At 37.3% G+C, this 18,591-nt stretch overlaps 1 protein-coding gene across 2 annotated transcripts in view; it reads right to left on the bottom strand.

Moving 5' to 3' along the window:
• Positions 1 to 18,526, bottom strand: part of SEC24B (SEC24 homolog B, COPII coat complex component) — a 46,975-nt gene extending 28,449 nt beyond the window's left edge. Inside the window, exons 1-4 of one of the 2 annotated variants that reach the window (XM_009649191.2) lie at positions 18,317 to 18,526; positions 12,678 to 13,373; positions 6,049 to 6,234; positions 626 to 730 (exon numbers count right to left, since the gene is read on the bottom strand). In XM_009649191.2, coding sequence (XP_009647486.1) covers positions 626 to 730; positions 6,049 to 6,234; positions 12,678 to 13,356 — 970 coding nt within the window. In that variant the 5' untranslated portion in view covers positions 13,357 to 13,373; positions 18,317 to 18,526. Of the gene's footprint in view, positions 1 to 625; positions 731 to 6,048; positions 6,235 to 12,677; positions 13,374 to 18,312 lie in introns of both variants that reach the window. The other variant, XM_035888873.1, reaches the window with a different exon arrangement.
• Between the last annotated feature and the right edge of the window lie 65 nt (positions 18,527 to 18,591).

Here is an 18,591-nt window from a genome sequence, read left to right as displayed (position 1 = left end):
AAATTTCAATCAATCAGGACAAACTGATTCTTAAAAAAAAAAAACCAACCATAACTTTTAAAGTTCTCTATAAAGCAAGCAGGTGAAAATTGAACCTACGTGCCCAGCCTCAGAGACATACCTTAGAAGGAGAAAAAAGGCAATGCAGATTAATTTACTGTCATAAATTTACTACCTTTCAATATTTAGCACCTTAATTGCAGGAGTTCCCTATATATAAAATAAGAAACAAGGTAAACACCGTTTAATGTAATTATACAAATGGCATCTAGGTGCTTAACATAAGCAATTACCAGTCTAAGTTCTAGAGCTGGTTATCCTCAGTTAAGAGTTTAAAACCAACTGCAAATCAAACTATTAAAAATATGGGAGCCTTGCAAAGTTGTGAATATTACTTTGTTAGATATACAAAACACCTGATACTAATACCACAAAAAAACCAGACCACTACTGAACTCCTCCTTGTTTACTATCCTAATAACAGCTGGGAAATTCCTAGTTAATTTGATACATGATGAGTCAGAGTGACATTTTGTCTTAAAGGAAAAAAGTTTCAAGGGATGGAAATATGGAACAAAACTTGAGTAGGAAGAGAAAAAGATACTGGTGTAAAGCTAAAGCCAACCTGCTTCCTCATCCTCCTCATCCTCTTCCTCATCATCTGAACTTGATGACAAGGGAGCTGGTGCAGAGCTAGCTTGATTATTAACATATCCACCATACTGCATGCCTGTGAAGTGGAAAGCACAAACATAAGAGTCAGACAGACTGGAAAGACGAGAAACAAAAGTCACAAATCATTGCATTAAAAGTGAGAGAAATTAGCCATTCTAGAGAAAATCCCAACATGCAAAAAGTTACAACTTTAGTCTATAGAACTATAGTTCATATATGAACTATATAAGCAGTACAGCAGAAGCAGTTTTTAGTGGGCTAGTTTAGCAAAGTATTAGTAACACATGGAAGTTAGCAGGGAATTCTATATATATATATATAGTGTGTGTGTATGCGCATATATATCAGGAACCTAAAAACACAGAGAGATTTTCTATGTATGTATTTAATATCCATTTGTCCACTGGAATACTTTCAAAAGTTAATATATCGAGATAAATTAGTTCCTTTCCAGATAAATTCAAATTGTGTTATGAAAACATTAATATTAAACTTCTGCTTGGCACACCTGCTTAAGACAGGAGTAATTCACATTGGAATTCTGAACACTGTCAGAAATTAATGAAATATACTGCTGGAAGGGTACATGGGAGCGTACATATACCTCAGCAACACAGTCAGTGAAATTTAAGCTAGGTAAACCCCAAAACTTGGTTAGTCTTATTTTTAAATTAGTGCCTAAATTCAGGCTCATAGACCTGTATTTAAGCACCTAAACACACTATAACTTGTAAGATCTGGTAACAACGCAACAACTGTTACCACTGTCACCTCCAAACCATAATCTGTGAGGTTTTTTGGTAGTGGATTTTTTTTGTTGGTTGTTTATTTTTTACAGTATCTACTCTAAACATATGTGAACAATACATAAAAGGAACACATACGCACACCATTTTAAAACAGAGTAGAGCATGCAGCAATGGCTTATAATTAATTTCCTTCTCATTATTCATGCAATTTCAGGACCTCGAAGAAATCTTAAGTTTCTCTTGTCATGGGGCAGGGTCAGCAAGGATTTTAAATATGCTTGTAGTCATGCAGAGACATCCTAAATAAATTCAAGTGACCACCATTTCTCTCCTAGCAATCCAATGAATTGCTATAGGAAGAAAATACCCTAGTTCTTCAAAACTCTTCAACATTTTTCATACACTTGAGAGTTGGGGATTTTTCCCCCTGTACCAGCATTGTGGCACCATTAGAGTAGCGTTCTTTATTTTAACACTAAAGCACTCCAGAAGTGTTATATATAATCAATAAAATGAAACCACCATGGTTATTAATAAACGCCCCAGCCACAACTTAAATCAACTATATCAATCTTTATTTTATTTGAACGATGAACTAAAAATGCTGTTCATTTCATGACTTTTTTAAAAAAAGAGTTAGCAAATGAACCCAAGAGGACCACTTGAATTTCACTCAAGAAAAAACAACCGAATCAAGGTGAAGAGTTTCTATTCAAACAGTGGAAGTAAAAAGAAAACAGAGCAAAACCATGTCACAACATTCTTGAGAAGCTGAACTTCCGTACAGAGGTTAGTGCAAGGAGAGACTGACATTAATTTCACTTCCTCACCTCCTACAAGACTCCCACAATTCCAATCAAGTTTCTCCATAATACAAGTAGTCACAAAGAGGAAGGCAAAAATCAACCCAAGTGCAACTGAGGGGGTACAATGCTTTAGTTTCTCTGTATTGCTGAAACACAGGACTAGATTCATAGTCCCATCTTCTATGAAGGCTACTGGATGCACTTGATAAGGAGGATACAAGAAAACCATTCTCTCACAAAATCAGACTACAGCTGAGGAGACAGTGTCTATTCTCAGGCCTGGGAGAGCTACTGAGGAATAAGACAGAGCAACTGCATTATTGTAAAAGAGAAAAAACAACTTAAAATAACTAACATACAAGTAAAAGGGGAGGAAAAAAAAAAAAAGGATGACAAGAAGAGATTCACTGTAACACAGAGAGCAAGAGTAAAAATGGGCACAGTGTGTCAGTGCAAGGACAGACCTCTAACAAACACCATGTAAACAGACAGGGGAAGAAAGCAAATCTACCTGGAAGGGGCATGCTAACACAAAAACTCCAAGTACAGGCAGATGAGAGAAAAAGACTGAATTAGTCATTCTACTAATGCTACTTCCATGTCTTTGAAATGTTTTTTGGAAAACAAACTTCTACTGCGAAGACTCCCTCTTTTCCAGTCACTGGTCACATACATAAAGGATGCACATGTTCAGAAGGAATACAGAAGAAGAGATTAAAAAAAAAAATACGCTATCGACACAGACATTTAGGAATCATGAACCATGTTACTATGAATCCTCTGGTGGCAGGGTTGGTTTGACTCTTACCAGCCTCCGGAATTTGTGTAGACTTGTTATTTTCATTGCCAGCAGTACTACAAATTTCTCCCTTTAGGATGCTCCTGCATTATGCTAGCACAACTGTCTAGCCACAGAAGCAATCTGAGAACTGATCTGGCTGAAAAATAACCTAGCTTAAGAAGTTATTCTCAGGGAGAGAAGCCTCCAACTCTGGTTCACTGCCTAGCAATGCCACTAGTAGGCCAGCACAGGGGAGAAAGCTACAGAAGGGCAGAAATGGGTGGCTGAAGACAGCAGTTCCACCATATGCCTAGTAATGATTTCTGTTGTGACAACTCAGTTCTGCTTAGTATCTTTTGCAGAGCTGCTAACAATATTAAAGTCTCCCACTCTTAAAACGGCAAAAGCTTGTTTTGAAATCATTATTTATTTTGAGTGAGATCACTTCATAGGTCTAGCTTAAAATGCAACCACATAATTTAAATCGTCACAAATTTCTTGGACTGGAAATTTCTAAACACTGCTACCAGTGTACCTGTAATATAATAATATTGCACTCGAAGGCTTTATCCCCCTATATTTTACATACATCTAGAAATGTAAGTGGGAGGACACAAAAGGACAAACTGGGATAAGAATTCATTTGCATATGAAATAAACCAACTATTTAGGTATTTTAAGTACAATCACCCATACCATGAAAGACTTAAAACATGAGGTGTACGTTTTATGTGGCTTAAGTTTCATAATGGAGGCCCCACCAAAAATGAAAATGAAATAACCACATGCAAAAATAAACTATATTCTGAAGTCCTTTAATTGGCTCTCTACCCACAACCCACATATTTTCAACAAATTTACTACAGCATTAAGATCTTAATATTACAAACAGTAGTTCTTACAAAATGAACCTTCCTATTCTCCATTCTTAAACTCTTTGCTTTAAATTGTTTTCCTTTACTATTCAGCTCCTCTCATCAACATAAAACCTAAGGAAGTCTACAGATAAAATCCATACAGGACAAACATTCTCAAAGTTCATCTCTAGGATGCCATTTTCAAGTAAATTAGTTTATCTGCATTAAATCTGTATGGATATTTACGTAAGATTAAATAGGCTTTCATACATTTTTTGTCCTGTTAGAACTTAGCCAAGTAAACAACTAGAATATTTTAATTCTCTACAGTTTATGCCCACACAGGAACTTAACACAATGAAATCCACTTTAAAAATTAATTCAAAGTGGTTTTCCAGAATGCTTTCATGTAGACAACACTACTCTATAACAAGAAAAAAAAATAAAAAAAATCAGTCCATTTAATCTCTGCATGAAAAACACACTTGGAATTCTAACAACCCAGACAAATATTCAGCAGATGTGTTCTATTTTGTCAGTAGGGTAAATTCTACAAATGATGTTATCACACTTAATTGTTGAAAAAAGGTATTGCAAGAGTATATTATGTATTTCAGACTCCTCAAATGAAACTAAATAGTTTCAAGTCTTCTAATGCTCATAAAAATATCATCTAAACATAGAAACATACATGTGTGATAATATGTACATGGATTTATTATTGGTTATATTAATGTAAATAGAACTAGATCAATGCAAACTCCTCATGACGTATCTTTATATTCCTGACATTGGTAAATTGTTGGTTTTAAAGTGTGCTCATTCAGCTACATATTGCATTAACCTTCACTTATATGGAAGTATTTGAATTTAGTGAAGAGTTCAGCAGTGACTGCAGTGATTTGTATTTAATGTACCAAGTGTTCACACATTATACAGGAATCACTGCACAAACACATATATTGCACATCAAGGCAAGCACAGTTAAACAGCTAAAATCCTTTTTCTCATTAGAAACATGGTTATGTGATTTCTTTGGAAGATGAAGCAATGGCTTTTTCTAGCAAGCACACCTACAGTACAAATTCTACCCAGTACCAAAATCGACTATAAAACCGTGCAAGAACCAAGCACAGTTCCAATAACTAATTTATCATTTTCCTTAAAATGGTACACTGTTCACAGAACTTTTTGCCTGTAAAATATACAGAGCTCATTCAGAGACAAGATACTTCTTTACATTCTCCACTCCACCAGAAACAGGAAGACATGGAGGAAAAGGGGAAATTTAGACTTTTATGTCAGAGGACTTCAGAATCTAAGAATAAAAAACATTCTGTGACAGTCACAACAGCTTTTGAGAATTATTTTGAAGACTAGACATATCACATTGTTCTGGACACAATTCATGCCTACTTCCACCTCACACACTGAGTTCTTCCATAAGAATTTAAAATTCTGAAATTACCATGAGAAAACACAGTCAAAAAAAAAAAAAAACCACGAACCAGCACAGTAAATTAGATTTGGAAAACTATATAGAGAAACATGTAACAGTCAAGAGGCAAGTCAAAGATGAGGGCAGAATTAGCATGGCTGAAGAAGGCTCAAGACCCAACTGATTAATTGTCAAGAGGCTACCAACATCAGAATAGGAAGGAGCTTATACAAGAACCACTCTGAGCTCCTGCAGCAGCTTTCCATGGGAGCTTACAGCTAGGGAATAAGGAAACAATTATATTAGTTTGAATTTAATTCTCAAACTTTTTTTTTTTTCCCAGTGCTAGTGCCAGCAAATTGCTAGTTTACACCTGATTTTTCAATACAGACTGCTTACAAAACCTACTTTTAAGACCTTCTTCCAAGAAGTTAAAATAGCGAACAGCTTTTTAGAAAAATAAGGGAACTAAATGAAGGGCTTTTTGGAGAAGAGACATGCAAGACTGCCAACAAGACAAACAAGTCAAAGAACACATGGCCACAGGAAATCAAACAGAAGAGCTAAGAGATGATAGAACGATGGTGGTACAAAACAAGAACACTAAGGGAGCCTGATGAGATACCGAGGTGTACTCTAGTCACACTAATGCAGAAGACTAGCAATAAAGCTTCCAGCATTCATGTGCACATGTGGAACAGGGCAGAAGCCTGTACCGTAACTTCCCATTCCCTTTTAGTACCTTCCTGAAGGGCCGACTCTGGTGACTGTGTAACAGAGGGTGAAGATCGTGGCTGTGAAGAAAGGCTTGGAGCAGGTGTCCTTACTGACGAGATCACAGCAGAGGAGGCAGATGTTCCAGCCCCAGGCTTGGTAAACGGAACACTCTGGCTCACAGAGTGCACAGGCTGTGAAGAATCAATGCCACCTGAAAACAGCAGCAGAAAGCATGAACCCTTTGTTTGCATTTGCACAGACAATTACACAACACAATAACACAGTAACTACAAAACCAGTAAGTACTTCAGAGAGAGATGCCTTCAAATGTGTGGATGTATGTGGAAAACTTGGTTGGTTTTTTTTAATTAAATACCTATAATGTTAAAACTCCATTAAAATGGACAAATTGCTTTGACAACTAAACAGCAAAAAGGAAAGCATAATGTAGTGAAATCAAGATTAAGAAGCTAAACTGATCCATTTTTGATCCATTCCCACAAAGCCGTGCTTTCACAGGTTCCTCTTCCCAGATAAGAAGAACGCAGTCCACATGGGACAGCTCCCTCTAAGTATTCCTCCCACAGGCAGGAAACCTGAAAGTCAGCTGTGTAGCACACCAATTTGCTGGCACTTTGCAATTTTAGTACTCAATGATGACATCCATATTCCAAGCAAGTTTCTATCAACCCTGAGTATTCTGCAGAACTTCTGATGTGTTTTAAACATCTGGACTAGATATAATCTGCTTTAAAAAGTCAGATTAGTACTTTTGAGAGATTCAACATAGTCCAGTTGAAATTCCTACCAGATAAGGACAATATAACTTCAATTAAGTTAGCTTTTAAGAGGGTCGCTCTTTGTTTATAAATTGAAAAAATTCATCATATTATGATTCTTTCTAAAAAAACCTGACAGACCAAACTGTTAAAAATAAGAAAAGAAATGATTTGGCTAACACTACTCTGTAAACAAACACAGAAATAAGGCAAGAACAAAATTCACCATTTGTATTTGTAGAGTACTTAAATAAGTTACAGAATTCACTAGAGGATGGACATGTAATATTCACTTTGCTTCCTCTGCACATATAGCACTGTAGTTCATAGTGTCTCTGACTTTTCCTTACATAATGGAGTTGATATCTGAAAGACTTTATGAGGAAGTTGAGGCTTCCTTTACAGGGGAAGAAGAGACAGCTTAAAATGATCGTTCTGTTTATCTAATTTACTATCGAAATTAATGGCATATGTTTTCACCACCTTAATGGAACTTCTATTTATTATGCAGTTTTCAAATATAATGTTAAGCACAGAAACAGCTTTTTCACAAGTGTTATAAAAATTAAAATATGTGTTTCTCCAATGTACACACACACAGCATTTGCTATTGAAATGTAGTTGCTATAACCTCTGCTTCTACACATCACGTCTTGCAGGCTCCCCATGGAAGTGTTAGCACCTGTCAGCAGAATGTTCTTGTTAGGGCAGCTACACAGCTTCCTCAAGCAAGATATGCAAGATGATGAGGGAAGTTTTTTGTGACATTAGCTTGCTTACCTAGGTTTTGTAGCAGAGAGACTTATTTACGGGCTTATGGTATTTTCCACACTTCAAGTCAATATAGCAATGCTTGCAGCATCAAGCACTGCTGTAGAGCATGCTAAATGCTATAATGCCGCAGTGTCACATGTTCAAAGCCAAAACCAATTTACACCCAGATTAGCTGAAGATTTAATACCTTCCTGCAAAGTACTAGTATCTATTCTCAAACAAGTTATCCAGAATAACCCTTCAAAATTACATGGATCCTTTACATGTATTGTAAGAAAACTTTTTTAAACTCCGGGCAAAAAAATAACATACATTTTTCTTTGTACAAAAACCCAACCTGCAAAATTGCATGTTCAACTTTGGTAACTCTGGAAAGTTTTCGAAGACCAAAGGAAACACTTGAACAAAGTCAGTCTTTAAAAATACATTGTTACTAACCAGCACCACACGAGACAATCTATGGTTATGGTAATTTGGCTATCAATTTTTTTTTCCTCTGGCCAGTAAGAAGATTGCACCCTGTCATGTAAGTACTGATCAATTTAGGATGGTGTAATTTAGCTCAAGTCAAAGCTGGACTGAACACCAATTTGGAGTACAAGTTTCCCATCAGCTTATCCAGGACAAGCCTGATCAGGCCATACAACATTCCCACCAATTGATGTCACGAGAAGCCAAGAGCTTTGTCAAGCTGCAATAAATATAAAACCTAATCTCTGTGAGACAGTATTTTCTAGTTTTCACCTTCCACTCCTCTCACCTTTAATGTGCACTGAAGTTTTCTCTCATGCCTTTCAACCATGAGCATCTCTTGCACTAAAAATGACCAAGTGTACCACTTGGTTACAAAAGCCATGTACCAATAAAGATCTACAGTTAAAAAGAATCTGCAGAGCTGTGCAAATTAGCAGGGTAATTCATCATACACTGTCTCTTAACGTTTTTATTTAATTTCCAACTTGAGACCTACAGTAGTAGTTAAAAAGTGCATCATGACAGTAGTAGTTAAAAAGTGCATCATGACAGTACCTTCTCAGGTTTTCAGAAGAGATGCAAGAACCATCCCTTTTGAGCTGCTACAGCTGCAATCTTGGTTTCCCGTCCCCCCCTGCCTCCCACAACATAACACGCAATTCCTACTGAGAGATTTACCGCATCCCTGCAGCTTGGTTTTCAACAGCATCCTATCTCCCCCACTTTCTCTATCTCGGCAGCAGTCCTTCCCCTTTTTCCAACCACACCTATATTAGCAGATTTACAGGATTATTGCTATGGAACTGGGGCAGCAAGGACTTTAGATCCTGATCTGACATAAGGGGAAGTATGGGCATGAGATAAAGAAATTAAAGTGTCTCCTGCACAAGCAGACTGCCTACAATTACAGGGCAGCAGACAAGATCCAGGAAGGAAAAAACCCCATACCATACACCTGCAAGAAGGAGTTCTCTATCTCTCTCTCTTCAGAGAGGCAGGGGGAAGCCCAGTAAAATCTGGGCATCCTGGCTGACATCCACACTGACTGGAAAGCACCAAGAAAAATCAAAGTGCACTGATTTCAGCTGAAATAAGCTGGAAAAACATTAAAGAAAGCTACTGACGTAGAAAGACAAAAAGCCTAAATAATACAAAGTGTGTTATTTACATAGCATAACACCAATTTCTGGACAGATTTATATCAACACTGTTCTGCTGAATTACAGAATTTAAAACTAGAAGAGCACATTTTTGCTAGATGAAACTAGTTTAAACCAGCAAGCAGAAAAATCTCAAATTAAATATTTGTATTCCTCTTTCTTTATACTTCCTAAGCAAAGAAAATTATTCTCACTGGATGCTGTTCATCAAAACAGGTCAACTTCCAGCAAAAGATGCCTCTCAAAATAATTTTTTCTTCTAGTGAAATTTCAGCAAGCTTCACTGAAAATACGTCAGTGATTTCAGACAGTGGCCGCCAAAGTTTTAGAAAAAGATTTTGTTGCAGTTCTATGTCCTCAGTACGTGGCATACTGAGGCTCAGGAGTTTGATCTTAATAGATTCAGCATTTTGGGGGCTTTTCAAGGCCCTATACAAATCGGTTTATTTAAAAATCCAATTGTAAGTTCAACGCTTAGAACTTTTTTGATTTAAGTAAAAACCAATTCAGAAATCACCAAACTTTTGAAGAGCTTCTGGCAGCCCAAGTTTCCTGAGTAAGTCCTGCTTAAGACACATATTTTATTAAAAACATGGCATTCTTCTATACAAACATTTCATTTTCATCACAGAGCTCTCAGTGTTCACTGACTGCAAAAAACTGTTATTGAAAAATATATTAAGACAGTAGTATCCTGAGTGACAGTCTTTCTAAGATTTGCTTATTTATAATTTAAGGACTGCGAGGGGTCTTCTTTCCCAGCACAGCAGCAATGACAGCAAACTGTCTTGTGGACGCTCTGACTAATAGTAGGATAGTGTATTAAAATTTCTTTACATGAACAGCCGCAGAGAGCACACTTAGGAATTTCAGTATATCTTGATTTTTTTTCCAAGTAATTTTGCTACAAACTATGCACAGAACAGACTGCAACTGCTTTCCATCATCATTTCCTTCCTGGAGAACAGCAGGGAGGATAAAATGCGCAGAAAAATTCCTTCTTATGAATCATTAATCATTTCCTTAAATTCCTTGTGTGCTGTACTCAGACACTTTCCAAGGACATACAAGAAATGGCAAATAATTTTCAAGATCCAACTCCTTTTTTTAAAGGCTGCAAACAATTAGAATACTATATAAAATGACTCCATCTGAGAACAGTTAAGACTGCACTGGGAAACTTAGAAAGCATATCAGTGCCCCAAAAAGTAAATCAATTATGCCAGGACCAAACAATTATTTGCCATCTTTTATTAGCCGGGTATTGTAGCAACTGCATTTTTAATATATTTTAGACAAAGTTGTTGAATTCTAGACTAAAAAAAGTCATATATTATTGGAGGAAGTCTGGTTACCCCAGACTTCAGAAATGGTTTAAGTATTCAGAATTTGCTAATAAAACAGCCCGGCTCTTCCTTCAGCCTAGCTACTGATTGCTACCTTTATTTGCTCCTTCCCAGTTAGTAAACACAGAATCATTTGTATGCCAAGGTTGAGCCAGGATTCGGAGGGAAGAGAAAAAAGTTATTCTCCAGATAAACCAGTTCCACAATCCAGCCCACTGTGCAAGGAAGCACAGGGCACGTTTATCTCAGCTCTACAAGCTCAGAAAGACTTTGAATGTGGTTTAAGTAATTATGCCTACAGTCCAGCAAGCAAACCAAGTACTGCAGTATTACTCAGGTGTAACATTTTTTAATTTTATTTTTTTTATGTTTATTTTTGTAACTGCAAAGCATGTACCTATTACACACCTCCATCATCAGCTCTTTGAAATTCAAGCGTAATATTACTACTTTTTCTTGAGGCCATGTATTAACTCAATCACTCCCCTCAGAAGAGCCCTGAATGGTTCAGAAATAAGACCACCCATTGCTCATATCACTCTTCACAGTCTGATCAGTTTTACTGTTTCACCTTTAAAGCAGCCATTCCTTGTAAAAAAACATTGTTATGAACAAATAATATAGTTCAAGACACCCTCAAAGGAAATAAAATGAACAGGCATTTACTTTTGCGAATCTTACTACTCCGGAACAATACCTTTCTGCCAAGACCAGCTGCAGATTCTGTGCTCAAGAGAAACAATTTTTTTTGGCCGGAGTTTTAAACCTTCAGTCCTTGAAAGAATTTATTTTTATGCTCAGCCTTGAAATGCCATTAACTTCAGAATCTTTTTAAGGAGCTCCCTATTCTTCTTTTTTAAACAGAATTTTGTTTCATGTTTTTGAAATACTAAAGAAAATCACACAGAGCACCTGTGCATAGAGACAGAATTAAAATGTACTAATATTCAAGCTACTAAAACTGAGCTGAAGGATGACGATTGACATCCTAGTCTTGGGGGGCAGGGGGAAAGCAATATTGAAGCTAAATTCAACCTTGGTATGGATTGGATGAGCTTGATTTAAGCTTAGCTGGTTTTCCCAGGCAAAGCTTTGCCATCATCGAAACAGTGTTCTTTCATATGCCCTTGGTCTTAGAAAACCTCTGCTACAAGGACTCCTAAAATAATTCCAATGTTAAACTATAATCTGAAATATCTGCTATAAAAAAGGAAACATTCTACAGTTCTCTAATATCTGTCTCATCAGAAAACAAAAACTATTAGTCTTGCATAGCTTACAAGTCAAAACTGCATGGTTAGAAAATTACCAGTCTAGAAGGAAAATCAGAATTTTCCTGCACACGCTATTGAAACATCTTGCTCTCCCTCTGAGACCGCGATGTGGAGGCACTCCCATATCTCTAATCTCTTCCATTCTTCCTACCAAGTACTGCCTAACCCTATGAACGTGGACTCAGTCTTTGCATGAAGCAGAAGCTGCAGCTACTAGCAAGGACTGAACATACTCGCCCTCAACTGGCACCTTCGCAGATTCATTCTCTATAGCTATATCCACACTAAAAATATCAAGTCGTTGCCTACAAAAATCAGCTAAAAGCACCGAAATCGCACTCTCATTCAAATGCTTATAAAAATATTATCTCCAAACCCATGTAGGATTCTACTTTTTCTGAACTTTCTGAAGAGTGCATGCATGTTCACTTTGGTAAAATTTGAAGAATCAATGTACATAATGATTTAAAAAAACCCTTTAGCCAAGAAAGGAAAAAAGTACCTTTGTAATAGACATATTTCAGAAATTACATGTTTCTTCAAAACTGCATGAAAAAATTCCCTTCTGAGGCCACTTACATGAAAAAAACCCAATAAACTAAAACCATCCCCCAGATAGTGTCTTTTTCTGTATCTCTTGATAGAAACATGTCAGTGATACAATTAGCTACTGTTGTGAGGACTGTGGTAGCAAAATAAGAAAAACTTCAAGAATTAATAAGGACAGAATTCAAAATTACAGTACAGAATTTCACACCGTGAAGAAGTAAAAACCAACAAAAGCACATGATTACTGCTGTTTCCCAGACACATCTGGAAGTTCACTAACCTTCAAGTAATACCATACCTGTATTTATTTGGTTGTTTACTTTAGCAACCGATCCAGTGAGATTCCTGTTGAGGTTGTCTTGAGCAGATGAAATAGTTGATACTGTTGAATTATATCCCACGGGAACATGTTGTTGAAGTGAATGAGGTACTGATGTACTCTGGCTAGAAAATGTATTTGTCTCTTTGAACTGTCCAACAGCAGGTAGGCTCTGAGAGGTAAATGCCTGCCCATACACACAGCCAGCAGCTGCAGGATAGGAAACATTAGGATACACGGCACTAGAAACCACGGGCATGGTGTAGTGATCAGAATTAAGGGGAAATCCCTGAGATGCAACTGAAGAGCTGACAGAAGTGCTGTAGTGATTACCAAATGCTGAATATGACTGCTGAGCACTCGTATGCAAATAGGATGCAGATGATATTGCTCCTTGAATAGGTCCTTCAGCTGACCCCACTGTATGGGGAGGAGTTTTGTTGTACAACTGCTGCGATTCCTGTGTATTCAACACATTGGTACCCATGGAAGGTGTCAAAACATTTTGTGCTGGTGCTGAATAGTAAGTAGGGTAGTAACTGGCTCTATACTGATTATCCAAATGTGAAGCAGCAGCTTTACTGGGCACTTGGGAATAGTGTCCTGAGGGCGCACTATAGTTTGGAGGATGTGAGCCATAGCCCGAGGGGAATTGCATCGGATTCTGCACAGGACCTGAAATGAAGAGAAAATGTCACATGTATTAAAGGCACATCTGCTAGTAGCGCCAATGGACTCGTTACTTACTCTAACTAACAAACAATTGGTTTCTTGTTTTCTGTCACTGTTTTTGAGGTCGATTTCCATCAACAGAAAGAACAAGTATAATGCATGAAAAATACAGTATTTGAAGTAATTTGCAAACACACAAAGAAGTAACAGAAAAATGGACTGCTTCCATTATCGAAAGAGGTTTCCATGCCTCACATTTGTACTTTGAATATTTTTAAGAGTTTTTAGGAGGTTAATATTTAAACAAATAGTGAGCAACAGTAAGCACCAAACTGATGTTTCTAAATGTCTGAATGCAACAGTATGCCTTAAAGAAACCAACTGAGTATGGAAAACGAAGAGCTGCAGTCAAACCAACATGTCAATGTATAAAAATGCAGGTACTCTTCTTTACAAATCCTCAATATGGTGACCAAGATAAAGTGCTGCAGGGCAGTTATTTTCGTCTTCTGCATTATTGTGTATTACGCTTTTATGAAAACTGACATTTTAATGAAACTACAGAGTATCTGACAAGGCTCTTTGTTTCTGTTTTCTGCCTGATACTTATATCAGGTATAAGAGATGCTGATACCAAAGAAATTGACCTCTGCTGTCACTGCAGCTGGCTCTGCAACATAAGAGGTTAATTACATACTGGTCCAGCAAGGGTCAAACAAGTACTTGTTTGCTAGAAACTGAATGTTAACTATGTTCAAGCTGGTTTTTTCAATGCCAACTGATCAATAGTATATCCTCAAGTTCTTTTCCTGAACCCTATTTTAATTTTCTAGTGAACCACAAATGCATTTCCCTGGATAACTTCCCTTCTTAAAATTACCACACCCTACTGCTTACGTCACGCTGAATGACTATGATGTTATTTCCCAGCCCTCAGTAAATAGAAACACAAGCACAGCACTGGGCCATCCTCAAATTAAACAGCAGCTGTGATGATAATAAATTATTCATTTCCCCCTTACATTTATGATGATTACAAAAGGTAACCGTTACTGCTCTTCTCTTGAAATTCTGAAAAGTCACTGTTCTCCAAGTAACACTCAGATGTTCTATGATTAACTTGCACAGCAATTTTAATAATGAATTCATTAACAGAATCTTGTAAGCAAGGAACATACTGTCCAAAATTGCTTTCTGATAAAATTAAAAATGCCTTTTCGTAATTGACAGCCCAAAAGGTTGAGTAAAAGAGAAAGGAGCTAAAAAAATGAACAACAGTAACTTAGACTGCTGGGTCAAAAGACAGAAAGGCACTTTAGAAAAAAACGTAAGGAGCTTAAAAAAAAAATTGCATTCTGAGTTTTGAGGAGAGTATGTAACTAATGTTTCTGATTCACATTTTCTTGAAAAAGTGGGAGCTGCTTCACAGAGCTCTGTAGTTTATTCTCCTTTAAAGGAAAATGATTTTGCATTAGCAAAACAGTTAACAGTTATGTGAACTTTGGCAGACTTTCGAGATGCTTTTTTGAAGTCTTATGCCTGTCAAGACTTATTGCTTTAAGCATTATGTCACTTAAGATGGCAAGAAAAGCTGTTGTCTCTGAAGAGTCTGTGTGTTTGTTCTACTAAAATATGCAGAATAAACTAACTGAGCAGCTATAATTTAGAAACTGGTTTAGGAGCACCTGACTTCTATATAAAAGACTGTGTATCAAATAAGCTACTGCAGTGTCTTGCAGTATCTAGCTGTGGTTTAAAAACACACACCATAAAGACAGATTAAATTACCAATACAAGATATCAGTCTCTACATTATAGACTGCCCGAGCCATCTTTATTCACATTTTTAAGGAGAAACATCTGTAAGTTTAAAACTATTCATGAGCACAGAAGACTATAAATCCCATGAAGACCTCACTAAGACAGACACACATGACATTTGAAAAATTACATTTTTGATTTCAGACTCCTGGTCCTTTAAAAGCAAGTTTTACAGTTACAGATGAAAGACTACTCCCATTACCTGAAGTGAGCTTTTTGTCCATTTGATTTTAAGAATGTGAGTAGAAAGTAATTTTTTGTACTGCAATTAGTAACTGAAGCTACTAACGATGACTAGATAATTGGACAGCTTTCAACACTGGAAATCTGGGTACATCTTCAGTGTCACTTTGAGATCTGGTTAATTGCACAATCTGTCCTGATGCCTCAGGTACTCTACCTTCCTCCCAAACCACCTGACAAATCTCTCTCTCTCAAAAAAAAAATCAACCTCAATGAGAGCTGAAAACCTTAGCTGCACACAGAAGGGGTACTGCTAAAACACCATCTCTGTAACGAAAGTGGTGAACCTCTCCTACAGACTTTATAATTTATAAATTAATTTATAATTAATACTTTATAATGTTATAATGTATAACTACACAGACATTATCAGGTAAACCCCAAAAGCCTTAACACTTTTTAAGGGGGGGGAAGAGCCACCATACACACACACAAAAAAAGCAGCGCTATGGCTATATCACTACATGAATTAGTAAAGCTTTGCTTTCTGGTGTTGTTTGGTTGGTTTTTAGGCCCATGCATTGCCTCACCTGAATAATTTAGCCATCTGCCATGTACCCTAACTACATGTAGTCTACGTACCCCCTTTCTAGCCAGGAACACCTGCTAGTTCTCTGGAACTTTTAACATCCCATTACCCACCTCCAGCGAAGCCTCGTCACAGCTCCCTCACCGGATGGGCAGCGCTGACTGTGCCTGGTTCATTGCCAGCAAATCAAGCCACTGCTGGGCTCTCACAACCACTCAGTCATGGAATTAACATCTGCCTACTTCATTCAGCCAGCTTCCCATTTTCGCAAAATATTCAGGGATTTTGTATCTTTCAGACCTCTATCCTCTTAATCAAATGTAATGAGACTATTGAAAAGACCCGAAGTCTGAAGAGGGATGGAAAACAAGTCTAATAACATCATAATGAAAATTATGGTCCCAAAATGCTAGTAAAGATACCAATGGTAATCTTACAAACCAGTTGTAGATAACACTAGACAAAAATCTTCTGGAGAACCATGGGTATTCAATACAATTATCCTCTCAGCATTACATTTTAATACATCAAATTGTTAGCACTGAGGTCCTCCATTGCATCTTTTAGTACTGATTTAACAAGCAATATTTTATCATTTTATTGTGCTGAAATTAGTAAACAGGCCATTTTCCACCTAGATACAAAGACACCTGTGAGACTACTATAATAAAAGCTTCTCAAACTTGCAATACTGTATTCAGAAGAATTGTATTTTAAAGCCCCAGACCTACAAACAACACCATAAACAAGGGCTTTTTTTTTTTTTTTTTAAACACTTAATTTCAGTATAGGATCAAATTGAGCACATTGTAAAAGAAAAAAACCAATAAAATACAAACAAGTTGTGGGGTTTTTTTTAAAAAAGAATTACACTGAAACTAAAGTTTCCAAGGGCCTCAGTTGGACTTGGGTCATTGGACTGGGCAAAACTTACTAAAAACAAAGGTGAACATCCTTTTGAATATCACTGTACGTGCAACAGGTTGCTTGCTTCCTGCAAAAACAGCCCCTTTCATCAGATCCCAGTAACTTCAAAGTTTTACCTGAAAACCCCACATTTTATGAAATTAAAACAGAGCACTAAACATCTGAAAGGACACACTAGTGTTTTCTTTCAGCCAATATAAAAATAGCTGTCTTCTCTTAAGTATCTTACATTTAAATGGATGTAAAATTAAATTTCAAAAGCAATGACAATCTCCTTTGTGAAATTCAGTTTCTATCGGACAGAATGGAAATTTCCAGTACAGTCTTTTTCTGTTACTATTCCTCTCTATTTCCCTTCCTATTACAACTGGGAAAAAAAAAAAAAAAAGCCGCCTCAAATCCTGTGTTGTAACTTCAGAAGATTAGTACTAAAAGAAGACAGATACACTAATCTAAAAATTCTGTAATGCTATTGCTAAATGACACAAAATAACAAATTCAGAGTTCCTGCCTACAAATCATCAAATACACATCACTGTAAGATATCTTAAGGAACACAGAAGCCAGAGTTAAGTTGAGTAGTTAGCAAGTTATACAATAAAAATTCAAGACTATTGCTGAACAGTGTATACATTTCTCAGAATTAAAGAAAAAGTGTTTTGCAGAAAATAATGGTCTACTACAGGGTTTTAAACAAGCTGGTTTTAAGAATATTAGCCACATAAGTTGGCATTTTCTGAATGATTTTGACAAAATTCATTATTACAATAGTAAAGTTTGGACACAACAGAGGCATTAGTATCTCCCCCAAATCTACCACTTAATTACCTTCTTTTTCACTCACTTCAGTGACTTTTGCGTTATCTGCAAACTGACTCAAAACCTACTTTACAGGCATGTAAGTGCTTATTGCCTAACTACCCCTTTGGACTCGAGAAATATTCACAAGTATAAAATTGTGTAGGTTGTTACCCTGCATACTGATCTATGCAGAAAAAATTCCTGTGTGCAAAATAGCCTGACTACAAAATAAAGGGTTTAACAGTAGGAGCTAAAACTCTAGGCAAGCAAGAGGGCCGATTTAGATCCCAAACCATCATCAGGCGGGGACGATGTTCATACAGAGCTTCTGAAAAGTTAACGAGGTACTAATAAAGAACAGATTTTATGGCACAGCGATTTAAAAATCAGGAACCGCACGCTAATCATCTTAGTTCACAGTACAGTTAGTCTCATCACCTCTGCATCTGAAAAGCAAGTCCGTATTTGGTGACTGAACTATTTTACTTTTGTTTTTCAGTGACCCACATTTCACTGGCCCAATCTTCTTTTCTCAACTCCAAACCCAAGATCCAGCCGGGCGAACGCCTACCCACCTACTACTTGTAAGCTCATAAACAGTTACGAAGTAAGTACCCTCACCTACAATGCGTGGGTTTCTGCCTGTACTCCTGCACGACTGCAGAGCCGAGGCCTCCAGAGCGTTCCCGAAACGCCGCGGAGCAAGCGCCACGACAGGCAGCAGATCTCCAGCCGCCCGGAGAGAAAGGCAGCGGGTACCCTCTCCCTCGCTCCTTCGGCGAGGCCGGGAGAGGCTGCGCCTTCCTAAAAGTTAACTCCGCACGCAGCGCCGGGGGCCCGGCCGGGACGCGCGTTTCCCAGGCGGCTTCGGCGAGCCCTGCTGTCTTTCAGGGAAAGGGC

Source organism: Egretta garzetta, unplaced genomic scaffold (assembly GCF_000687185.1).
Source record: "Egretta garzetta isolate BGI_Z169 unplaced genomic scaffold, ASM68718v1 scaffold41, whole genome shotgun sequence".
In the NCBI taxonomy this organism is placed as follows: Eukaryota; Metazoa; Chordata; class Aves; order Pelecaniformes; family Ardeidae; genus Egretta; species Egretta garzetta.
Note: the sequence above shows the minus strand (reverse complement) of the source record. Positions and strands in the feature narration are given on the sequence as shown.